Source organism: Oryzias melastigma, linkage group LG7, assembly GCF_002922805.2.
Source record: "Oryzias melastigma strain HK-1 linkage group LG7, ASM292280v2, whole genome shotgun sequence".
In the NCBI taxonomy this organism is placed as follows: domain Eukaryota; kingdom Metazoa; phylum Chordata; class Actinopteri; order Beloniformes; family Adrianichthyidae; genus Oryzias; species Oryzias melastigma.
This window is the reverse complement of record NC_050518.1, coordinates 12,917,170-12,942,420: the sequence shown is the minus strand read 5'-3', so window position 1 is coordinate 12,942,420 and position 25,251 is coordinate 12,917,170. Positions and strand designations below refer to the sequence as shown.

The 25,251-nt window shown below is 38.6% G+C and overlaps 4 protein-coding genes across 6 annotated transcripts in view; 2 read left to right on the top strand and 2 right to left on the bottom strand.

Annotated features, from left to right (window-relative positions):
• LOC112159515 (glutamine-rich protein 1) overlaps positions 1-2,185 on the top strand; it is an 8,925-nt gene extending 6,740 nt beyond the window's left edge. Inside the window, exon 12 of the mRNA XM_024293629.2 lies at positions 889-2,185. Within this exon, the coding sequence (XP_024149397.1) occupies positions 889-1,075 (187 nt within the window). The 3' untranslated portion in view covers positions 1,076-2,185. The remainder of the gene's footprint in view (positions 1-888) is intronic.
• Positions 2,186-2,201: 16 nt separating this feature from the next.
• Positions 2,202-6,784, bottom strand: LOC112159516 (receptor-type tyrosine-protein phosphatase V). Of its 2 annotated transcripts, none has more exons than XM_036212786.1 (11): positions 5,916-6,784; positions 5,403-5,484; positions 5,073-5,172; positions 4,903-4,993; positions 4,737-4,813; positions 4,496-4,630; positions 3,675-3,797; positions 3,444-3,601; positions 3,223-3,358; positions 3,056-3,117; positions 2,202-2,975 (listed from the first exon to the last, which is right to left on the bottom strand). In XM_036212786.1, exons 2-11 carry the CDS (start codon positions 5,405-5,407, stop codon positions 2,753-2,755), a joined length of 1,110 nt encoding a protein of 369 aa, XP_036068679.1. In that variant the 5' UTR covers positions 5,408-5,484; positions 5,916-6,784; the 3' UTR covers positions 2,202-2,752. The 2 variants fall into 2 exon arrangements, with proteins under 2 accessions (XP_036068679.1, XP_024149399.1); XM_024293631.2 differs by having other exon boundaries at positions 2,202-2,972.
• A 488-nt stretch (positions 6,785-7,272) lies between these two features.
• LOC112158687 (periphilin-1) lies at positions 7,273-15,010 on the top strand. The gene is made up of 6 exons (XM_024292155.2): positions 7,273-7,635; positions 9,088-9,194; positions 9,271-9,518; positions 11,188-11,246; positions 13,658-13,816; positions 14,462-15,010. The coding sequence occupies exons 1-6, from the start codon at positions 7,597-7,599 to the stop codon at positions 14,642-14,644; spliced, it is 795 nt and encodes a 264-aa protein (XP_024147923.1). The 5' UTR covers positions 7,273-7,596; the 3' UTR covers positions 14,645-15,010.
• Positions 15,011-16,387: 1,377 nt separating this feature from the next.
• LOC112159595 (prickle-like protein 2) overlaps positions 16,388-25,251 on the bottom strand; it is a gene marked incomplete at its 5' end in the record, with an annotated part of 9,772 nt that continues 908 nt past the window's right edge. Inside the window, 7 exon segments of one of the 2 annotated variants that reach the window (XM_024293773.1) lie at positions 16,388-18,476; positions 18,549-19,344; positions 19,446-19,600; positions 20,084-20,270; positions 22,263-22,466; positions 22,582-22,719; positions 22,809-22,922. In XM_024293773.1, coding sequence (XP_024149541.1) covers positions 17,527-18,476; positions 18,549-19,344; positions 19,446-19,600; positions 20,084-20,270; positions 22,263-22,466; positions 22,582-22,719; positions 22,809-22,922 — 2,544 coding nt within the window. 2 annotated transcript variants of the gene reach the window in all.

Below are 25,251 nucleotides of genomic sequence, written 5' to 3'. Positions count from 1 at the left end.
ACATGTTTAAAGAAAATTGAGCTTAAATTTTCATTTTTAGTGTTTCTTTATTCAAAGTGTTGTGAATCAGAAGCAAAATGCCATTTGAATAATTGTTTAGGGGAAAGTACACTGAGCAGGCCACAAGCTCCCTGCTTCGCTCCATTGTGATGCATCATCTTGTAGACAAATGGATCCATGTACGTCTTCTTGTGTTCTCATCAGAGTCGGCATCTGGATCAAACAACATCATTATAATTAAAACACTGTTTGTATTGCTTATAAAATAGCTCAAAAGATGATCAGAGTGAGACTTGCTTATAAAATAGCTCAAAAGATGATCAGAGTGAGACTTGCAAATGAGTGCAAAGCACCTCAACCATTTCTTACTATTTTCTGTCAGGGTTTGTATACTAGTTTATTTGGAGAAGAGCTGCTGCTTTAAAAAAAAAAAACAACATTGAGTTTGTGTAATTGGCATAGTGGCTGCAGTAAACCTTGTACTGTGTGCTAAAAATCTAAATGTGAGAAATGTCGTTGCTAAGCAACTGAAAAACATGGATGCTTTAGAATTCTTTCCTTGTTTTCCCCAGAAGGTCAGTAATTGTATTTTCACTTTCAGAATAATTATTTGCACTTTAGAGCATTGAAAAATCTTTGCTTGTTGCTGTTTCTGTGTTTTGTTTTTAAGTCAAGATCAATCCCTGTAGATGAAAAATCATACAACAAAAATGTGTTTTACTTCAAAGCTCACAGTTTGTGACAGAAACTCCCCCAAGATCGTTGTCATTTGAAATGCATTCTCTGAAGTTTTCCCCATCTGTTCTTAAAGAAATATCTCACATACATGTTCTTTTGACAGCACAAATCATCCTGAAACTCTTCTCCCCCGTTTCTGTTTTCTGTCAGCCCGCAGAGCGCCAAAGGTCGCAACGATACCTACTATCTGACTCCGGAGCCTGTGGTGGCTCCAAACAGCCCCATCTGGTACTCGACCCAGTCAATCCCGAAAGAGCAGCTGGAGCAGATGTTGGCTCGCATCCTCGTCGTTCGTGAAATCCAGGAAGCCGTTAATATGTCGGAAAACGTGCATTAGTGGGACCAGAAGGGAATAAAGAAAAGAAAAAAAATGAAGAGACTTCCTTCTTTTCTTCACCCAGCCTTCAATTGCTCATCATGAGTAGTTTTCTATTCTTAACCCCCCACACTGTCGTGCTAAGGGGTGGCATGTATATGTTTATATTCACCGTGTGTTACCTTACCTTCTACACACAAACTGTACGTAGACATACAACACTTAGAGTATGATTTGTCTCCTTCAGGCAGTCACTTTTTTGTTTTGGCCAAAGGATGTAGTGTCTAACAATTTTATTGGACCTGAACTCTAATTTAAATGTTATTTTAACATATGGTTGTTTTCACCAATAGTCTGTAATAAGGATTTTCTTTCTTTTAATCTGTAATATATTTTTGCATATATCTTCACTTAGGCTGGCCTGTGCTATGCTGCTATTCTTCTTATTGTTTCTTTTCTTCTCCTCCTGCTTCAATCACACCAAGAGTCACAGTGAATACCTTTGTGGTGTTAAAACTGCCAGATTTTGGCTTAAAAACTCTGTGAACTCTTTTTGGGGATATTTTTCTGTCTGTGCTAAGCTGACCTCCCATCTGGACACAATGGAAATGCTGCTCAATGGGTTTCTCCTCCACGCTATGGCGGGTGATCACATCAGGACAAAAATCAGCCTTGGATTTTTCTTTTTTTAAAAGCCAAACCCACCACCGCCCGTCATCCTACAGTGTTGTAGCACTTGCTGTACGTCGGAGGCAGGACTCTGAAGGAAGCTGAACTGCTTAGTCCTCATTTCTCTTCTCAGGATGCCACCACACTTTCCTGAAAAGGAACTTCTTTTCTGTTCTTTACCACAAAACAGGAGAAAATTTATGAACATTTGTTGGCCCTTAAAATGTACCACAATGTATATTAATCATAGCGCCTTCATAAACTGTGATGGAGTTTAGTTATCTGAAACGAATGACAGTGCCTGTATGTTTTTGAACATGGATCATTTTTTTGTACAGCTGTTGTGTCTGTTTTTAGTGTCATCATGTGCATCCAGAAGTGCTGATAACCATTTGTGTGACATGAATTCATGCACAATGAGTTTTCAATGCAAGATCTTAATAAAAAATATTAAGAACAGCATTTAAAGCAGTTATGGCGGTAGACTTTTAATAGTACAGTGCAGATTAGGCTTTCTTCATGGCCTGAAAGTTGCTCTGCCTGCAGTTTTTTTTTCTTTTGTCTTTGTGCAAATGTAGCAGCCCTTGTTTCTCGTGAAACTCAAGTGATGAGTAGAATAACAGGTTTAACTTGAAGTGCAAAGTTATTTCATTTTTCCTTCTCATAAAAAAACTTAAGTATCACAGACACGTATGAATATACGTACATTTAGAAAGAACTACTACATGAAATCAACAAAAAAAACCTTCAAATTTGCACAAGCTGTGACCAGAAACTTGTATAAAGTAAAAAAAAAAAGTTTCTTAAAAAAACTTCACTGAAAACAATTCGGATACATTCATTGTTCTTTCATGGTTGTGCGATGGCGCCCTTTACGTACAAGTGTCTTTTCAGCATGAATGTTAGGCCAGTTTTCTGCCTGCAGGAAATGTTCTTGTATTGTATACAAAGCATTTTTTGTCTTTGCTGCCCTCACTGGAGGTGGCTCATGTGGGCCAGAATCCTGCCTAACCATCCTCTGGAATGTCATCAGGAGCTGTTTGACGTCTTCACATTCGATAAGGAGGGCAGTAACCTCCTCAGCAGGTTACCCGGCTTTAAAATCTGCTGCACGGAGTTCTCCGATTGTGGAGTTGGGGGTGTCTGCTGTTGGGAGGAGCGTCTTCTCCTTCCTGCTTTGTCTCCTCGTCCTGAAGAGCTGACTTTAGCTTGTTGGTTGGCGTTCAGTTTTGCTCCTTGGCTCTGAGACCTGCTGACAGAAAGATATATGTGCTTTACATGATGCAGTGACTATTACCAGCCAAGTTTCGGCTTACACTTCTGCTTTCTCACCTTCCTATAGCTCCTCCACTGAGCCAGTGTAGCAGACAGTGATAAATTAGTATGTATTGATCCTGAGAACACAGAGTTGATCAAAAACCAATCCCTCAACAAGATACAGAAAGATGGAAGACTTATTCATTTATAAAGGGGAGCGAATGATGAGAGTATTGACCCACCGGAGTCTGAACCATGTACATTCGATGGAGCCGCAGGTCCTCCACCGCAGCTTTGATGTTCGGCTGGATCCCTCGCATGCACAGCTGCATTAGCCACAACAAGGTGACAAATGTGCCTGACCGCCCAACGCCTGCACTGTGTTGTGAAAAACAGTAAAAATTTACAGTAAAAACCACTCAAACATGAGGGCTAACTTTTGAACTTTAGTACGAACTCCCACCTGCAGTGCACCACAGCCGGCCCCAGACGAGGAATGACCTCCAGATGCTGCCGCACATGCTCAGTGAACATGCACAGAGACGAAGGGTCCGGGACACCCTGATCTGGCCAGGTCGGATAGTAGTAATGTGTAATTATTCTGTCGTTTGGGTTCCCTCTCTGAAATGGAAGTATAAGCGCTGAATGCACAGCTAATGAAGTCAGGGGAGGATTCAGAAGACAGCTGACTCACCTGTTGCAGGTTTATGGTTGTTACAAAAAAATCTGTGACCTGTTTGCGAGTCACAGTTGTCACTTGAATTGATCCACAGTACATGGTCCCAGATTCCAGAGGCCAGTACTTTTCACACATAATCTGAAAACAGAAAGGGCCATTTGAAGATGCAAACGTATAACACAAATAAAAGAAACAGTCAGGCTCTTTGAATACATGATCTTTGTTTTAATAAGGACAGTGCTGGACTTTAATAAATCACATAAAAATCAAAGGTCTAAATGTAATTTAAATACAAACATGCTCTATAATAGTATTATTTAATTAATAAAATTGCACATATTTAGAAAAAGATATTACCGATATACCAATTTGGATAGGTACAGTAAATAAAGCTTATTCTGTGCCAAAACCAAAAAAATAAAAATGTTTAAGTGCATAAATCTGTTTTTACTGTACAGGTTTTTTCTTTGTCTGGGTGCTGCAATCCCTTCCTACTTGTTTAGCCACTTTAGAGTTGAAATATAGTCTGGCTGTAATCCCTAAAGTGCAATCCCATTCTTAACAGATGAGTCTGTGGTGAGCATTAAAGATTTTTCCAGTGCGTATTTGTTTGGTCAGAGCAGACAAAAGCAATCGTTTCAATTTATGTCACAGTATTTAGAGAGTAATTATATCTCCTCTTGCTCCTTATAGATTTAACACTTTTTTAAAAAGAGGTTTTGGGTGACTTTGTAAAACAAATAAAAATGTTTTTTTTAATAAATTCATTTTTTTCAAACTAAGTCTGAAGTTCACGTTTTATCTGTTGAGTGTTGTGTTTTAATGGAGGGTCTTACAGTGTGTTTTTGCTTCAGAGATGTCACCATGACAATTATCCTGACGTTTTGCTCCCACACCATCCTCCAGAAGTCTGGCAAGGTGTTTTGCAAAGGACCCTGGGTGCAGATGAAGTCTCTTTCCGACCCTCCGCCCTGAATCCAGACGCACAAACACAGACTGATAACGACCTCAGGCAAGACGCAAGAGTAGTAAAACCAACACCCCATAATGAGTCTGGAAGTGAGTGAGAGATCTTACAGGCACAAAATTTGCATTAATGTAATCAGAGACTGGATCTTGGTTCAGAACGGACAGCCTCACCCGACTGTGATCATCTACAATCAAATGTGGAGAGATACAAGAGTCACATTTGGTCATGAACACTTCCTGAAAAGATTTCAAACATCAGAGGCTTTGTACTCACACGGCAAAATAAAAGGGTATCTGTTCTTTTCTTTGTTGGCCTCTGTTGTACCTGCTTTGGTGGGAAGGTCTTTGCCAACTTCACTGAGCTCCTGCAGAAAGCCAAAGACGTGAGCACACGTGAACACCTCACAAACCATGGAACTAATGCAAGGTGTATTGTCTAGTTACCCTGAACTCTTGTTTAAAGCCCCGGTTGTTGTTAGCAGCAAGAGAGACAGTTCGTGATTTCAACTCCTGCAAAATTTCTGACCTGGAGAATGTTTCCATCCTATAAAGGATAAGAAAAAATGGCATGTGCTGGTAAATGTACTCAGACACTGAGAGTGGCAAATGTTTAAAACATATGCATCTGCTGGTAAATGTCTCCTTTTTTACATGGTAATAACACATGCATAACACAAAAATTATATTTTAAACTGACTTTATGATTGAGGCCCAATAATTCACAAAAAAAGACAAGAGAATTCCACAACTTTCTCAATAATTTGTCAGTTTTACCTCATGTCTTTTGTGAAGAAAATCTTAGAACTCAAAAAGGATGGAAATAGGAGGGATTCGAGAGACGATCATGAGAAAAGTTCTGCAAAAAAAAGAAGTAAAACTGAAATTTGACAAGTCAAGAACGATATTTGAGCCTCTTTAAAACAATAATGACAAAAGAATGTCATATTTTCACACATTTGCAACATTCCTCTATCTATCTATCTATCTATCTATCTATCTATCTATCTATCTATCTATCTATCTATCTATCTATCTATCTATCTATCTATCTATCTATCTATCTTAAATAAAATGTTTTTTCTCTTTTAAAAGAAGTTTAAAAATAAAAACCTTCCATTTAACAAAAAGAAGGCTTAGACTAAAGAAGCTAAGCTCCACATTCACACAACACAATTACGATCTTACTCACCTGGGCAGAAAAAAAAACCTGTTTGAACAACCTGTGAAACCCAAACAGCAACAGTGCGACAAAAACAGTGTCAGATCCAAGCAAAGTTCTGCTCTTACCCTTCCTGTTTGAGGCCAGATGGAGAGATGATTTGGGTCTCTCACAGGATGAAGAAGAACAAAGGCAGACGATTGTCCTGATCCAAGTCATGTCAAAGTAGTCAGGTAATGATTTGGAGTCTGTCCTCCAGCAGGAAAAGGAATGTGATGGTGGGTGGAGACGATGGGTGGAGACAGGAACACTAAACTTCAGGGGAGGGATGTGAGCATTCAAGATGGTTACAGGTATTGTTTGTCCTCCCGTATCACTTTAACATAATGTCCCTGATTCTAGGAAACCTGCCAAAAAATATGAGGAGGTCAGCATTCGTGGTATTAACTTTGGCACAGGATAAAAGCACAAGCACCTCTTTTTGTGTGTTTTAATTGTCATGGGATTTAGCTTTATTTTTATTATTTCCTGCATCTGTTTTGATCTGAAACTTATGATTGTAAGCTGTCAGATATGCAAAAAGATGACTAATAATAAACTACTTACATTTTTAATGTTAACTATTTTTTACATATTTCTTTTTTTCTGTTTTCCTGTTTGAAATAGTTGCAAAACCTTGATCACCTTTAAAACTAATGAAAGAAGGGGTAAAAAAATGAAGATGCCTGTGTCTGCATGCCTAAAGGAAGGTTTAAAACTCGATTTTCAACAAGTCAGCAAAACACACAAACAAAAATAAACATTAAACCTTTAGAAGATTTATTTAAGTTCAAGGAAATTAATGCATTTTTAGATTAAGGACATGTATGTGAGGGAAAAGCTACCTGAGAGTTTTACAATAAAATAAAACAACTTTTATTTTATATTTACAATTTTTTAATAAAAATATTACTTTATAAAATGTTATTTAATTTATTTAACAGTTTTATGGAAATTGTTTGACAGCCGTGAAGTGCACTATCAGTATTCAAAGGTGATGCTCAATTATCCAGCATTTATTCAAACATAATCATTAACAGTATAATCACTCCATTGACAGTAAAATAATATGTCAATGGTCAAAATCAGGTACTACAACTTCATTACAAAAGTATTTGGGAACATTTTCATGGAAATATATATATAACTACATAACTATGTAAACTGGTTTGACAGCCATGAAGTACATCACCTGTATTCAAAGAGGATATTTATTCCGTCACAATCAGGTACAACCGCATTACACCCGGTCTCTCTCTCTCTCTCTCTTTCTCTCTCTCTCTCTCTCTCTCTCTCTCTCTCTCTCTCTCTCTCTCTCTCTCTCTCTCTCTCTCTCTCTCTCTCTCTCTCTCTCTCTCTCTCTCTCTCTCTCTCTCTCTCTCTCTCTCTCTTCCAATCGTTTCCTTTCTTTCGTTTTGACAGAAGGATGAACCTGAATCAGCCCAGCTGCGTTCTGATTGGTCGCTTGGAGAATAAGGAAGTGCGCGGCGATGTGTATGTTATACTTCAATAAACCAGAATAAAGAATCCTGTTGGTGGACGTTTTAGGCTAAAATGTGTCAGACTTTGAGCTGCAGACTTTAATTTTTAAACCCCAGTGAGTGACTGTAGGTAGTTTTGAGCGCGCAGGTGACATTTAAACGAGCGTTTCCGTGTCCATGTTGACGGACACGATCATTTGGAGAGGTCGCGCGCTCTTCCAGCCCCGTCAGATGAGAGCGACCTAACAATATATGACCAACCACTTCATCGTTACTGTAGAAGATCGACATGGATTATCCACGAGAGAAAGACTCGCAGTACAATCAGGTAAAACCTAAAAAAGTACATCAAAAAGGGTCATAAATCAATCTTCATGTGTCTGTGTAATTGCTTGACCTTTACTGAACCACATTCTGTAAAGTGACAGCCTAACCAGGACATCTAGAGCTGCATTAAGTTAAAATGAAAAAGACATGATCTTGAATGAAAAGGCCCTTTACAGGCCTGTTATGGGGGTCATAAACACAGCCTGGACTCCTGCTGGATAATGTTCAGACTTTGATCTCAGAGAATGTGCTGCAGGCTTAGTTTTTGACTTTTTTGTTGCAACACTAAATGATTTGATTCCTGGATTCCTCATGTAAATACAAAAGAAGGTGCAGGAGCAGGTTTGTTTAGACAATAAAAAGAAGTTTGAAGAAATGTGCATCATGTCATGCATGTGTCAGCATTTTTTGCATTGGGTAAATTAGACTGTGACAGTTTAGATGAGATTAGATTAGATTTAATTTAACCGTCACTGCAGATTTTTATTCAAAACTATTGAAACCCGGTTTGTCAGGTTGTTATACATTTTGTCTCTTAATAGCTTGGATATATTCAGCTGGTAGATATGACGAGGCTCCAGTGGCAGAACTAGAACAATTTAAACGGGGGGTGATAGGGGGCAGAAGAAGGGTGGCAAATGAAATCAACAGAGTGAAAGGCCATAACAAACGAAAGGATCCAAATCCTTATTTCAGTTTAGTTATTGTTACTGTTATTAATATTGAAACTGCAGGTTTTTTAGCAGAAGTACCATTCATAAAGCTTAAAGACGTTTGCAATGATGATTCCTTAATCTTTGTCATTCATGATGCTAATACTAGCTATGTTTCCATTACACAAAACCTTTTTGAATTCTAAAAATTCCCCCCAAAAACCCACATAATTTAGCAATTCCATTAAATTCTAATTATGCAAATACACACAAACCAACTCACACGATAAGTCAAAATCGATCCAGGATATCTTTAGCCAAAAATTCAACCAGTGTGACTCAGAGATCAATACCTGGTACTGGACAGGTGAAGTTTTCCAGATTCCTTGTATTAGTTGTAAGATAATCAAGTTTAAATAACATGTGTGTACAAACAAACAAGTAAAAAATAATTAATAACAAATAAATTCACATTTTAGTTTCATAAAGTTCACCTCACTGTATTTTTTCCACATCAAAATAATACAAACAGAACATTATCAGATTTAAGTGTTTCCACAGATTGGACTGTAATGATGGATTGATCCGTTTTTGCTATCAACCCAATGTGTGTTTTCCTCAGGATTTTATAATGTTAAAGGTCAATGTGATTAACAACTTGCCTCAGACAGATCAATCTAGTTATATTGTATGAATATAGATAGATTTATCAATTAAGTAAATTCATTGTTATACTCCTATTAGAAAAAAATGTTGATATACCACAGTGTTGTGTAATTATTTTAATTCTATCAACTCAGGATGAAAAGAGACCAATCAGGAGAGTGCGGAGTCCCTCCCGGCCACGGGCATGGCACCTGCCAAATATTCACAAACCCAGAATTGGAAGAGGATTGTACAAACCTCAGTAAGTCCCAAGTTCTTTCCCTAAATTTACCTTTCAATGAATTGGCTCACATGTATTTTTTTCTTTTATCATTCAGCTTTTCAAGAGATGACCACTCATTCTACAGAGGAGGTCATAAGTACCACTACTTTAAACCCCGGTTAGGGATCTATCGTAAAGATTACCACCCCCCTAAACCTCACCGAGTCCCCGTGAGGGAGGAGGATGAGAGGGAGGACATGGAGAGACAGAGAGAGAAAGAGAAAGTGAAGGATGAAAGGGGGAAGGAGCAATACGATCTGAGAGAATCCATCGAAAGAAATTCACCTACAAGACCAAGCAGCAGTGAGTTTATGAATACAGAACATATTGAGTACACATGTGGAACAGACAGCTTTTTTTAAAATTATGTCTACATTGGTGTTGCATTGATTTATCTGAGGGCCCCTACAAAGCTGCTCTGGTTTTAAGCTTTTTGACAGATTTTCACTTCGTTGGTATTGACGAAAATATCAGAAGTTATCAAATTCTCAAAAGAAGAAGATACTGTAGAACTTTAAGAAGTATTTATTATCCTTTTAATTAAAAACTAGATGATTATTTGTATGTTTTTCACTAAAACTGTTTTGTTCTCATTTATAATCCACTATAAAACTGAAAGACAACAGAAGTGTGGCCTATCAGAGCACATACATGCACATATAAAATTCAACGTGTATTTACTTTAGTTATATGAAACATTTTTAAATAAAATAGTTGATATGTTCCTAAATTTTGTATGTGATTCATATAAATTTAAGAGATATATTTCACTTCAAAACAGTTGAGGCAACTTAAAGAATGTTTGAAACTTTGTAATCATAAAAAGACTAAAACAGGAAGCGAACATGATGGAATCCATTTTCTAAAACATGTTTAAAAAATATTGTGACTGAATGGTAAGAAAGACACCAAAATGGGAAGGGATTTTGCTAAAAGGGGAAGTGCTCATGTCAGCATGCTTAAATCCAAGAGTTCTTTGTGTTGCAACAGCATGCAGACGGCGGCGTACTCTGCTCTGAAGCACCACCACCTCCACTCTAACCCGTTAATGCATTACGTACCATTTAGATATAAACATTAACCACTGGGCGGCAGTATAACCAAGCAGAGGTACTAATGTTTGCATGCACGTTCCATCACAAATAATTGAAAGGCAGTTTTTTTTTTTTTTTTTTTTGAGGCATCCAGTGGTTGGTTGATTCGTCTTTACAATCATCAAACCAGTGTTGTGTAATATTTCAGTCCTTTAGAAGGTGACTCCAGAGATGCATTATGTCACCAGTGATCTGCTTGTGTTGTGCATGCCACCTCAGTTCAACAGTGTCATTTAGTGGGAGGTAGGTTTATGAAGTACGCAAGAAACCCCCTCTATCATTAGTCGGTGGGATGGAAACACAAGTAAACAAGAAAGATCCATTGTGCTTCCATGGTTGTAACACTAATTGTTAGGTCCACGTATCAGATTTTTGTTAGGATGAAGAATGCTGCTGCTGCGACTGAGGATCTTTCATCTTCCTTTGCACACAGCCGCTTTATTTGTGCACATACTGCAGCACTGTGGAGGAGTGTGTTTGTGTATGTGTGAGAGTGGAACAGGTTTTTTTGTGTGCCTGAGTGATGGTGCGATGATGGTGACTCATCGCTGACTTGTGTGTATATGAGAGTGCGAGAGAAGACGAGAAGGAGCGACTTATTGCAGCCTATAATGAACCATAACAAAGATTTGGTGTTTAATGGGAATACTGATAGCAGATTGGTAGAATATCGATGGATTCTCGCAAAACTCAAACTGAATTCACTCGACAAACTAACAGAAGTCTATAGTAGGATTTTAGATGTGACACCAACAACTCTAAATACCTGCAAGTATTGTTTATTTAAAAAAAACTCTAATTAATGAGTCAGTCACTTGGCTTGTGTTGCACATGAACTCCTGCTGTGCTGTTGACCTTGTGGTTTGCATGTCTTCCAGCTCCTAGACCTGTCTTACCCAGAGCCACCTCCAGCAGAGACAAGGACGTGCAGTTTACAGTAAGTTTACAAGCAGGAGCTGCTCTAAAACGCTAAACTTGTGCAGTTAGAATAAACAGGGCTCCTCCTTTTTAATGGAATTCTATTCACACACAAAAAATAAAATCAACCAGACTTAAGATCCCTCAAGAATTTTTTTGAATCTTTATTTTGTTTTTTAAATTATCTTAAATGACTTAAAAGGCATTTTTTTTTCTGTTTTCATTTTTCTTCAAGCCATGTTGATGCATGATGGTTACAAGCTGTAAACTTCTGTTAAACTTTTGTAATATAAATGATTAAATGATGAATTAATTACATTAGAAGAAATTAGAATATTATTAAAGGATTATTTCTTTTATCTCTTCAACTTTCATTTTGACATATTTTTTTAAATACTTGTTATCCATCAAGTATCGACAAGGTCTAACTCCAATGTGATGTGATAGGACCTAAATGAAACTTTTATTAAATTGGCATGACATGAAACCATCACTGCAAACACTGAAAAACCACAAACCAAATGTCTCAACCTTCATCGGTCCCGTCTTTTCATCTTCTTAACTCGCTGAATCCCTTTCGGAGTCACAGGGATGCTGGAGCCTACCCAGCTGCTACTGTTGGACAAAGGCGGGGTACACCCCGGACAGGTCGTCACTCTGTCACAAGGACCAATAAATAATCAAAGGGAACAGAATTGTTGTTTTTAAGGTTTGGATTTTTAAAAATAAATGTTATGTGGGGATAGCAGTTCAGTTCATGACTGTTTCTGAAGTCTGTGTCGGATGAGACAAATGTAGATACTGGAGAATAGCATTACCAGTTATTTTCTGTCAGGTTGGGGTGTGTTCTCTGTGCTAATGGCAGCTCTCTTGCATGTGGTATAAAAAACCTGAAGGGTTTTTGAAAGTAATATGTATCCAGGTTTAGGGTTGTAGTTTGAAGCTGTAGGACAGATAAGGCACACTTCACAGAAAGAAAGAGGAATGGACATGAGTGGCTTTCTTCAGTCCTTGAGGTATATTTATAAAAAAAATATGGAAATTATAGAAGAAAAAAGGAGTGTTTGATATATTCAGATTAAACCGTCAAATAAATATACATAATATTTTAAAAAGTTTTATTACTGTGAGGAGAATAAATTATTTAAATAAGTGTTTTTTATTTATCTATACTTATTAAAATTCTAATAGATACACAAGAATATACTATAGTGATTGTATTAGCTTTTAAAATAAAGAAATGTTAGTTATTGGTTCTACAAATATGAATATTTTCATGCTAAGGATATATTTTTGTAAAGCATATTTGTTTTGTTTTTAGTTATAAGCTTTAAAAAAGGTTAAACAATTTGAAATATTGTTAACTGACCAAATAAGGCAGCCAAAGCATCTATTACTGGATAAAAAACATGCTATTGTCTTACCAAGGCAGAAGTATTGACATCTGCAGGCAAAAGTTGATTTGAGTCTGCAATCTAAGCATTCCATCCTGATTTTTAGTGAACAGTTCTGGAATTAGCTTTTTTGACAGATGGAGTGAAAACATGGGAGGATATCCAAGATTGAAAGAAAAAAAGAGAAGGCGGGAAGGATCCAAAATGTACCAAATCAACTGTCAAATAAGGTGAAGGGAGTATTATGTCATGGCTGCCAGCTGAACAAGGTCAAATGTGTCTTCATTGCTGTTAGCTGTTGATGTCACTGCAGCTAAAATGAGCAACAGGGTACATTTTCTGTTCCCAGAAGAACAAAACAGCCACACATTCACTTAAATGTTACTCACTGCAACCTAACAGGCTTACAGCAAACAAAAGCAATTCGAATTTAAGGGAAAGATTAGTCATGTTCTTATGGGGGAATATTTTTTCTTTCCCGTTACTAATTGATAGAAAGACCAGCGCCATGCCTTTGCTGAGATTATCATGTTTGTTTTTTAATTTTTTGTTATTTAGAGGCCGTATTTGTCAAAAACTATTTAATGTCAAGCAGTCATGAGTCATACAAATATTAATTGCAAAACATGTTTGTATTTAGACAGGTAAGGTATCAGAATTGATTTTGTGGGCTAAGATTGTGAGATTTCTCCTTCTAGTATAATTTTCTTTTTCATTCTATTTTATTCTTCTAAAGCAATCAGTAAAATATCAAATGTAATACCATTTGCATATCTTTTTCTTCATTATTGCTTCCTCCTGGTCATAAACTGCTGACCTAAAGCTAATTAGAGGGTAGGAAGTCAGTGACTCATTAACTGCGGATTAGCGGATTGTTTTGTTCACTTGCAGGTGGTGGAAGCGTCCTGCTAACAGCAGAGCGTTATGTCATTACCCTCTAAAGCTGAAAGCTCCACTTCCTATATTTTGCTGTTTAACTGGAGATATTCCAAATTGCTAACACCCAAATATTTCTTTTTATCCTGTTTTCTTATAGGTTTCTCTGAGTGACAGACACCAAAGCAGCGAGAGAGATCACAGAGCGTCCAAAAGTAAAGACAGAGAATGGAGCAGAGACATGGAGCTTCCTTTAACTGCAAGCCAGACAGCAGCACGAGACAGAGCCATCCAGCAGAAGAGGAGGGAGATAGATGAGGTGGGGGAGTGTAATTACACAAGCACACACATATTTTGAGAGAAGGGATGATTATACATGGCTAAAGGAAGAGGAAAAACAGCACAAGCTGAGATTAAAGGAAGTGTGAACAACCGGCCTTTAGACAGCTCTGAGAATCGATAAAACATTGAAAGCAACGTTTGTTTTCCATATTCGAAAGCCTTCATTTTGAAGTGTTGAACTTGAGACGACTTTTAGACGTCATTATTGGTTTAGCATTATTTAGTCTGGCTGAGAAGATGTTGTTTGACATGGTGTTTATCTTCTGAATTGCTCATTAAACTAGACAATGACACAAACTCGCTCGGATCCCATAAGCTTTTGACAAGTGCTTTAATCTGTCATCACTGTGACAGACATTAGGGCCTCCTGTATTTGTTCCTGTGTTTCTTCCCTCTTAATGGTGAAGATGTCATTGCATAAATGCAAAAAGCTTCCGCACAGATGACACTTGTGAACAGTCTGCATGTGAGTTTCTCTGTGGACCATTAATCCATTCAGCGGTAATACATGAGACTCCTCACATAACTCACTTGTTAGTCTTTTTCCTCCAACAATCTCACTTCTACTGCTGTGCCTCCTCTTACTATTTCTCCTAAATCCACATATTTGTTTGTCTCTTAGGTGTACTATCAGGAGTGTGAAATATTCAGCCTGGTGGTGAAGATGCTTATCGCCAAAGATCCCTCCCTGGAAGGTCCCATTCAGTCCGCCCTGCAGGAAAACCTGCGGGATATTGGCAAGCGCTGCGTGGTGGCCATGAAGAAATTTATTGAGGAGTATGACTCCAGGGATCTACTGAACTAAACAACTGTTGGCCTTGTTTTCCTGTTTAGTCAGATGTTGTATGTGATTTCATGTGAAAGAACTCAGCTTTAGTCCCCTACATGTGGTTTTGTTGTGTTTTGTATAGTGGAACTTCTTTTATATTTTCTCTTAAGACTACTGTTAACCATGAAGCAATACTAGTGGAAAATTAAAGAGACTTAAGAGATGTATCAGGGTGAAATCTACATTTGTGTGATTCCAAAATGTCAAACTCAATATATTGAAAATTACTTTTACATCTTTTATAATTTATTCTTTCTACACTTTTGATAAATAAACTTTATATATAACATAAGCAGTTGTTTGCAGTGACGTATTCATTTTTCTTAAAGTTCCACTCCAATCACCTTTGATCTGTTTTAAAAGTGTTCTCGCAGTCTTTTAGTGATGATTATGCTGTAGTTTTTTTTTTTTTGCCAAAATTAGAAAACGAAAACTTGTGTTGTTTTGTAGGACATAATTTCTTTAGAACAGCAGTAGTTCATTTGAAATTGAAACTGTGAGAGTAAGCCTTCCTTTATTTCCCATCATACCTTTTGTTTACATGTTTCATCATCAAATCAATATCCTTCATATCAAGCTATATAATAAATAGTATTGCTAAAAATTCAACTAGTTTCTTAATGACAGCCAAAAATGTAAACTAGTTAACTAGTAATGTTTTAAAAGTTTACTAGTGGACCCTATTTGTGCTCATGAGTTAACAAGTGGGCTTTTTGTACCTCACTAGTTAGTGCAACTTTTCTCCCTCACTTGTTAACTAGTAAGACTTGCCTATGTCTCCCTTTTCAACTAGTTAACATTTGCCTGTCACTAGTAAACTAATGTGATATTTGATCACACTAATTAACTAGTGACCTTTACAGGAGCCTCACTGGTGAACTTGTAGAAAATTTGCATGTTACTAGTGTCACTAGTCAACTAGTAAGCACAAACAGGGCCCACTAGAAAACTAGTGCACATTTTACAACATTACTGGTTTACTAGTTCCCATTTTGGCTGTCACTAGTTAACTAGTTGTCCTTTTGGCATTACTATCTAGGCTTAAAACACCCTGATATGAAGAATATTGATTTGATGTTAAAACAGCTTGCCATACCCAACTAAGACCTTTTTCAAACTGAATTTTGTTGTCTGCTCCTGATAAACAATTGTTTGAACAAAGAGATACTCAGAAATACATATTTAAACTTAATTATCTTTATACATGTCTTCCATCATAAGAAAAATGGCACAAATAACATGTTCTAAAAACACCAAAAACAGGATTTTAATCGGAGTGGGTCTTGTAAAGTATTCCAGAGTCTCCTTTATAGTTGATTTATGAATCTTTGGGTCAAAAATGATTATGTTTCTTTTGCCTGCATCCATTCAAACTTTGGTTGGAAAAGATTGTTTAATTGGCGTGACAGTTGTAGCCGTCTGTCATCAGAGGTAAGAGGGGCAGCACACTCTGGACAGGTTGTTAGTCTATACTGGATTCCAACAATCAAATTAAGAAAAAAATTGCAAAACTTTCATAATAAATCTGTGTTGTAAAAAAACAAACCTCCAGACAGTGTTTGCGTTTCCTGTTTTGATTAAAAATATGTGTTGATCCTCTGACTCATGATCCTTCAACCTGGAGAGAAATGGTGATTTTTGTCGCCTCCATTAACTACAAGTGCTTTTTCTTTCTTAAAAAATCCCCCAAACCCAGTGCAGCTTACAGAAACAATCTCCTTCTTGTTTGAAGTACACTTTATTTTTCAGTATGAGAGAACAACAACAAATTACCATGCAAACCTCCCTATGTCTACCATGTTATACAAATAATGATTCTTTAGTTACAAAATATATAAATATTTAAGACTATATGTACAAAACATTTACAGTATTACATCTATCATTATTATTATTTAATTCTATATATACATTTAACAGGTATTTTTCTTTAATATTTCATATTTTCATTATTATCATTACTGTTAATTTGACTACTATTATTGTTAATACTGGTATAGGTAGCAATCCATAGGTAACTTCCAAAAACAAAGCATGTTGCAGAAGAGATAACGGGACCATACCTGACGTTACTGCGCCTGAATGGTCAAGGAGCAGAGGCCGCCGAGCGCCCTGTCCTTGGTAAAGCATGGAGAGCTGGCTATGTAGAGCACAAAGTTCAACAGACTTTTTTTTGTACAAGGTGATAGGAGGGCTAGCAAGCCAACACTATATTCCAGCAGCAATTGGATTCCACTGAGGTAAACAATGACACAGCCTGGAATCTAGCACATAGCTTTTACTATCCCAACACAATTTCTCATTTGTCTACATTAAATAAGTTGACTGCTCAGGAGTTGAGTCTCTGAGCTGCGTCCTAAACTGCAGAAACGCTGCAGTTTGACCAGTTTTACGTTCCTTTTCTGACCGAAAATAATCTCTCTGTGACACTGTTAAACTCACAAACAGACATACATCATGTTATACACCGTGACCACATTATATTCAGCGGTCATATCCATCAGTGCTTTCGGGTACCATCATTGGTGATGATCTTCATTCTTGTAAACATTCGGGTTGTGTAAGCCAGCTGAGCTTCCTCTTGTTATTAGATCATCCTGTGTAGGTGTACACAAACACTATCCAGTGTAGAGTTGTGTAAGCTTACAAGCAGAATAAATGTGTCTCTTTTTTTTCCTTTTTAACCCTACCACACAAATGCACACACATACACGCATATACACACTGTTCACTCTCACTTTCAACTATCTCAATCTCACCTTTTTCCCTCCGCTCCTTCTCTGCTGCATTCCTCCACCATCTGGTTTTTCTCTCTAATCTCTTTCCTTCACATCCTTCCTCGTCTTCTTGCTTTAAAACTAGGAAATTATGCAGTTTTTGCTCTTCCTCCTCTGGCGGGTGTGCATCTGGCCATGAACTGGTCCGTGCATAGGTCCATGATGGCTAGCCATCCCAGAGGGGCTGTAGCGATGACGCAGCTCCTCGTTGTTGATGTAACACAGTTGAACTGGCCGAGGAATTGGTTCACCCATGAAATAACTCTCGTCTGGCTCGGATTCGGAGGATGAAGAGCAGCTGGAACACCAAGGATCAGGAGCCTCCATATACCCATCGCCCCAACATGGCCCACCCAGTCCCACAGGCTGCCAGCCTGCATTTTGCAAGGTAAGATCGGAAGTGGTACGTGGGCAAGGCCGATGGGACTGCTGCCTGTAACCCCCAGGGTCCAGACCAAAAAACTCTCGAGCAGCATGACCAGCGGGGAAACGGTCATAATCCTCTTGGACACGGCGGTAAGGAAGCTCCACCATTTGAGTGGGACGGTCGGCCACCAGATGCAAAGCGTTATCAGAGCGGGAACGGCGAGAACGCTTGTGGTGGCGACCGCTGCGGTGCTGCCCGTTGCTTCCGCGATGGTGTTTACGGTGCCTTGGTTGTGGCTGCTGCGGCTGAGATGCAGGTTCTTGCCCGTTTATGCGGCGGCGGGGCATTCTGTCGCTCATGGGGGTCATCCGTAGGTTACCACTGCTACCCATCACTCCAACTCGTCCTTTTCCATCAAAGCTGAGTTGTTGTGGGCCGTCCCAGTACTGTTGAGGGTAGCCAACTCTTTGTGGAGTGTACATGTTGTTGTTATACGGACGAGAGGACGACAGGGACTCGGTGCTGTGGAACTGGACTGAGGAGCTGAGGGTCCCCATGTTGCTTTTTTCTGACACATTAACACCAGAGTCCTTGCTCAGGTCAGGCATGGAGAACCTCGACAGATGTTCCTGGCGCTTAGTTACTCCATCCAGAGAGTTTCCTGCTATGAGAAATCAAATATTTTATATGTTTTGTCATGTCACTTTAGTTTGAAAAATGCTGGAGAACTTCTTACCTGTAGCATTGGACATTGTGAGCGAGTCCATGGATCCTCGAGGGGTCTGCTCTAGAGGAGTGAGGGGCTCGTTAAAGCTCATGGCAGTGATGTGGTTCCTCCTGGTCAGTGGGGGTCTACCGTTTCTCTGGAATCCATGCAGACTGATACTCCTCTTGTCAGAGAAGCCTTGGTTCTGGCTAGACATTTCATTGAAGCTCATCTGGGTACGGAGCTTTTTGGGTCGGAAGTCATCTTGGCTGTGTTGGATCCAGTTTTCATTGAAGGAGTGCCCTCTCAGGGCAGCCATAGGGGTCCTCTTAGCATTACCCTGCTCTTTACCCCAAGAATCAGGCCTCTTCCCTTGGTTGGGAGGATTTTGGCCAGCCGCATTTGTGTTGAGATTGTATCCTTGCCTGGGATTACACTGACCCAAGAGATGTATCGGCGCTGAAGTGGGGGAGGGATCCCTCTGTGGGCCCTCGTAGTTGGGAGGGATGTAGGGTTCATCTCTGCTCATCCATACCTGATTAAGGCTGGGGGCACGACTTGGAGTGCGACTTGGTGTGCGGTTGGGCGTCCTGCTTGGAGTCTGGCTTGAAGAAAGGCTTAGTCGATCCATCTGAACTGAAAGGGGATCGATTTCAGCAGAAAGACGATCTGGCAAAGGTGGAGGTGGATTTTGGCGAGCTTCGCCGTTTCGGCGCTCCTGTTCAGCATTCTTACGCTCTTTCTTCCCAACCTTTGTACTGTGGCGAGACTCACGGGACCGAGCACTCTGGAAAGCGGAGTCTGAGGAGTCAGACTCCTCTGGATCCTGATTGATTTCAACGACACAACAATTCGAAAGTCAATTATCTAGTTCAACTGAAATACCCAGTTATTAAAGGAGCCGGATCAAGTTTTTTGTTCACTTACCTGTCCAGCACTGCAGGAGCGAGAGCAGAAGATCTGTCCCTGCTTGGGCAGGAAGGGACGCCCCAGCAGGGAGCGTTTGCAACGGACACAGCAAAAGCATTCCTCAGTTGCATGCCAGTGTTGCCCATCATATGTCATCTGGCCTTGGTCAATACCTTTGGCACAAAGGTAGAGTCATTTTTCTATATTTCATTACAAGGGAAAAGCAGAAATTGCTGCAGTAAAATCTATAGAAAATTATATACAAAGTTTTATTTTTGTTTTTTTGAGATTTATGCAAAACACCAATGTAAAACTATGCCCATATATGGTCACATCATTTATGAAACAACATAACTTAATTTAACCAGCTTTGTTCTCAAGCTCTTACACAGCTCCCATCTGGGAGAACCCTCTAAAACATATTCATCCACTGCTACTGGAGCTTGAGATGATAATAATCATCCACTTCTCACTACACTGCACCGCCTCCCTGCAGCTGTGGCATACAAGTCTCAAAGCTGGTCACAGCCACACTAGCATGGAGCGGCTGTTTGAGGTCTTATACAAGGTTAATGGAAAATAAAGTGTTTGGTAACATTTGTGTAGTTTGTTGGTCCACTTGTGTTATCAAGAAAAACTCATAAACAGGGCTATACCTATGTGTTCTCCACATGCATCACAGTACTCTGCGTAGAGAGACTCGAAGCAGTTGCAGCAGTGTGGACGGCCGTCCTTCATGATGTAGCGCTGGCCCCCGAGAGTGGTCTCACACTCATAGCAGCAGAAGTGCTTCATGTGCCAGTGCCTTCCTTCAGCCTCGGTGCATTCATCAGCAAAGATAATCTGTTGGATCCAGACATTAAAACCGTCAGCGGACATAGTGCATGTGACAGTTTCAAATGATTTTCCTAAAATAGATCTCTTTTTCTAAAGGGGAAACGGAATTAAACTAAACTGTGTAAATTGATCTCTTGGATTATTTAATTAACACATTTAATGAAGTGGAGGGGATGAAATGGAAGGAGGTGTTTCGGTTTTAGGTGTCCTTTAGTGCTCATGATGAGGCATGTCGGTGAACAAGAGATCAAGGCTGAATACGAATTCTTCCCATACCCGTCCAATTGTAGGGGTATTTGGTGGGATGGGGTGTCCAAAATTGTTTTTGAAGGAAAAACTTAAGCGTCGGAGAAACACATTTCTTCAAGTGGGTGTACTCTGAAGCACAGAAGTTAACATTTTAATGTAAGTAATGTATTTTTGTTTTATATCGACTTTTCAAAGTTACAAAACTGATGTTATTATGTATTTTCCGACCACTGGCAGCTACGTGCTAACGTAGATGACCGGCAACTATTGATGACATCATCGAGTGGGAGTGATGTCCGAAGTAGAAGACACTATCACCGTGTCTGAATTCCTATACTAGTCATGATATTGTGCGATCTACATTTTGTAGAGCTGTCCAAAACTACAATTCAAAATCGAGTGAATGGAGTAGAAATTTCCCAGAAGTCTTTGCAAAAAAAAGAGTGTGCATCAATGCTCACTTCATTGGAGAATATAGACCACAATGCATTGCGTTTGAACAATTTTTGCCAAAAAAAACCTGTTTTTAAAAAAACTTTTCACATTTTTGTCATCAGAACACAGTGGGGTCATAAATAGACTTATTCTCGTATTGTGAACGTATTATGCTCGTATTGATTAGATTTTAACTTTGCACTAGATAGTCCTGCACTTTATCGTTTTTTAATAGTTAGGGATTTGGGTGGGAATTTGGTCATAGCCACTATTATTCCATAACTCTCAATTTAGAGGGCTAAATATGGGGGTAGGGGAGAAATTTTAATTTGTCCATATTTCCTGTTCAAATCATTCAAATATGTTGAATCCCAGAATAAAAAAAACAAATACTTGAAAATCATGAGTTTCATACAATACTTATGGTTGCAGGACTGAGAACGCTGGAAATTTCTGATGGAACCATTGAAATGTGAATGGCGGCTCATTTGAGCGCAGTTGTAAAGGATTGTAAATCAAAGAAAGACAGTTTTGATGTTAGCTTTCATAATTTTTCCAAGGACTCTGCTTTGAGAAACCAATGGACTGAATGTATTGGTCATAGCAACATCATTAAACATTCAATAATTAGCTAAGAGAACTGGAAGGAGAAAGAAACAGGCTTCTGGAGTAAGTTTGGTCCATGAAGCTCTTCGCTTCCTCGTCTGAGCTGACATCTGGCTCAAAACGATACGGCTGGAAATTATAGATATTGCTTGACATTTTTATGAAGCAGCAGTGAAGATTCACGCTAGCAAGACACAGAGCTGTCTTAATCAGACAGGGGGGGATCAGGGGCGGAGCAACTCAGCGAAGCTCCAAAAGCCGCGCCCCCTTAGAGGAGATTTTGGAAACAGAGGCTTCAGATCAACATGAAAAATGGCTTTTTAAGACATTTACATTGTGGGATTTTGGTTAAAAACTTAATTATCATAATAAAAACACTACTGGGAACGTTTTTTTTAATAAAACAATTGTCATGGAGGGACTTTCAGAAGAACCTCCTGCAGTGAATTTGAAAGGATGTTCTTTTGAGTCAGTGCTAAATGCATTTCAAATGGTCTTTGACTTTATCAACAAGTAAAGATTTGATTAAGGAAGAACTTTGGATTTTAACAATACAAAATGTAACAAATAGGAGCTATGCTGTTTACAAGCTAATATCATAGTCCATGAACTGATTTTCCATTAACTACCACTTTTAAACCACAAAATATTCACTGAACTATCCAGCCATGTCCAACCATGAAGAGCTCCAGGCCTGGACAGACGTACCTCATCACAGGCGCAGCAGCGAGGTTTCAGCTTCTCCGCATGATGCCGGCCACAATAGATCTTGCCATCCTGGTGGAAGTATATAAGGTCCACTAACAGTTCCTCACATGTGCAGCAGACAAAGCAATGGGGATGCCAGCATTTTCCATGCCCTGCCCTGGCAGCAAAAACTACAATGTCCCCTCCGTTTATCTGAGTGTCACACTGTAGAAAATAGTATGGAAAAAAGAAAAAAAATAATGGAGGATAAATATAAATCCATCAGAATGTAAAGTTATTCTGACTTTGCAAAGACAAAAAAGGAATTTAAGTTGTTTACCTTGTCGCAGGCCGCTCCACTGATGTTATGCGGAAAGGGCCGAACATTGCCTCTTCCCAAGTTATCCTTCTTTCGCTGGTTACTGAACAGTATGAGCTCTCGTTTCTCCTCCTCATCCAGGGCATTACAGTAGCGTACCTGGAACATCATTAAGCAGCAAAATAAAAGGTGCTTGACTGCAAGTCAGACACTTTTCCATAAGAAATTTGGATTTTGGACTGTCTTACCTCATTGTCATGTGGTGGCAACTGGTGAAGCAGCTGCTTGATGCGATATTTTTCTCCAGGACTGTTAATGTAGGGGACCTTCTCTTCTGGAAGGGAATTATAGTACTGATGCACCTGAAAAAAAGACAACATTTGATTACATTTGTTAAAAGAAATCTTATTTTGACTGCTGGAAAACTCATTTAATAAAAACATACTTTTAAAAAAGTGCTGCCAACTCATATATAATTAATACAGATGCTTCTTTATGCAACCTGCTTATATAAACTTTCACTGACAAGCTTGTCAATGAAAATTTCACAAGAGCAGCTTTAAATATACTCACTCTTTCATCTGAATGTTGGTGTCCTCCAACCACCAGATAAAAAAATGTTTTTTTTGGAACTAAACGCTCCACTGAACATGTGAATAACCTCATCTCTCTGACTGAACTGAGACGGTGAAGCAGCAGGACACAGGGAAGCAATCAGAACCACTGTTCTGGAGAGAATGTATTCTTTCAGCTCAGAGTATTATAAGCAACCCTGTTACTGTACACTCTGTTATGTGAGCCACTGCCAGAGAATAAAAAGGCAGACTTGCACAATGGTGTCAGTGGTGTGGGGAAAATAAGATAAAGATGGGTTAGTTTTCCAACTGCGCAAATTATTAGAACCATATGTATGAATTTGAAAATTGTTTTTAATTAAACGATTTCGGATTTTATGTTTAGTCCATTCTTTGATTGTTGCCCTCACACGAATGTTTTGGAAAACTGAAGGAAAGGGAGCATATTGGGCTCTGAGCTGCTGGTGTCCAAACAAAGTTTAAAATCCTTTATATTTTTAGCATCACATGTAGATATTGCTTAAAGGAAAATGTCACTAATCTTGCAGATTTGCAGGTGAGGAAAACTCAAAATGGAGGAAATGCAGATCTGCTGCATCAGAGATTTTTTTTTTTTTTTACTTTTGATGCAAATCTGCTTGTGTTCAGCCAGGTTTCCTTGATTTTGACTGCATAATGCACAAGGTGCAGCAGGGAACTAAATCACATTTCTACCCTTGAATGTCTCCTTTTCTTGGCTGTGCAGCACCACCAACATTTAAAACCTTTACAATTTTACAGAATGAGCACAAAAATCTTAAATAACTATAATATAAATAATGTATGGATCCATTCTTTGGTCACTTTTCAATTAAAGTGTTTTTCTTTGCATACAGTATCTATAATTGTTTCAGAAAAATTGAAACTTCTCTCCATCTTTTCATGGAAGATAAAGTGGATTATAATATCTGCAGACATTTACATGTGTTGTTTCTCAACTCCAATGATGTTTTGATTTATTTTCAAAGCATTCCTAGTAGATTTAATACAGTTTTTAGGCAAAAAAAACAAAAAAAACAACTTGTGCTGTTTTCAAGAACATAGTTTTTGTAAAGTGGCAGGAGCTTATCAGAAATTTGCCTCTGAGTTCTGTTGTTGCTGAAGTAAACCTCTGCTGATATCCCATCATCCCTTTGTTTTAACTCTAACAAAAAGCTAACATTAGCGGGGTGACAAAAATGGGGAACAATATTGGAGCCACTTTGAGCCAGTATTTTTTCATCTGCTGATTCATCTCGATTTGATAAAAGAAATACTGAGAAATGTAGTTTTAAGCTTATTTTTTTTTGTATAAGTCCTCCGTCATTATAAAAAATGCTACAAGAACATGTTAAAAACAACAAAAACACAATTTTCATTAGTGTGGGTCTTTAAAATGTTTCAATTTATGCAGACCTGGGCATGTTCTATTTTCTGACACACTTGATCTGCTGAATTTTAAAAGTTTTGAGGACTACACTATGACTTCTAAAATCCAGTGTGTCCATTCTTGACACCCAAAAGCCATGATAAGGACATTTAGGATGTCACTAAGGAATAATGGAAAACTCGGAAGTGCATCTCTTGAATATTTTTTCATCGAAACCTTCGTGCCACATGTTGAACATTTATTAAAAAAATCAATTTCAACAAAGAAAGCGATAACAATTCCATAAAGAAACAAGACACGTCCATAAGTCCTCAACATCGCTGCAGATTGGAGACAAACTAAATGTAGTCACTTTTGAACTCTGACAGCTCAGTGAGCTGCAGCACTTGAAAAAAATATTATTATGACTTCCTTTTTAATGACAATGAAAAGACAGAACATGCAGGCGACGAGGCTAAAACAGAGTTACATTCAAGTGAGTTGAAAAAAACCAGACAGCTACAATTTCCTGCACCTCCTGCTGGAAGACAAAGGCTGCAGCCTTTTTCAGCATCCCATCAAGATGGCTGACGGGAGAAAATGACTGTTATCAGCCCATCCTGTCATCTCTTAACACCAGCCCTACAGGAGGTCTGTTGCATTATCGGGTTTCTTTTACTGAATGAGCCATGAATGTGAATAGTTAATGCATAATGTGTTTCTTATGGC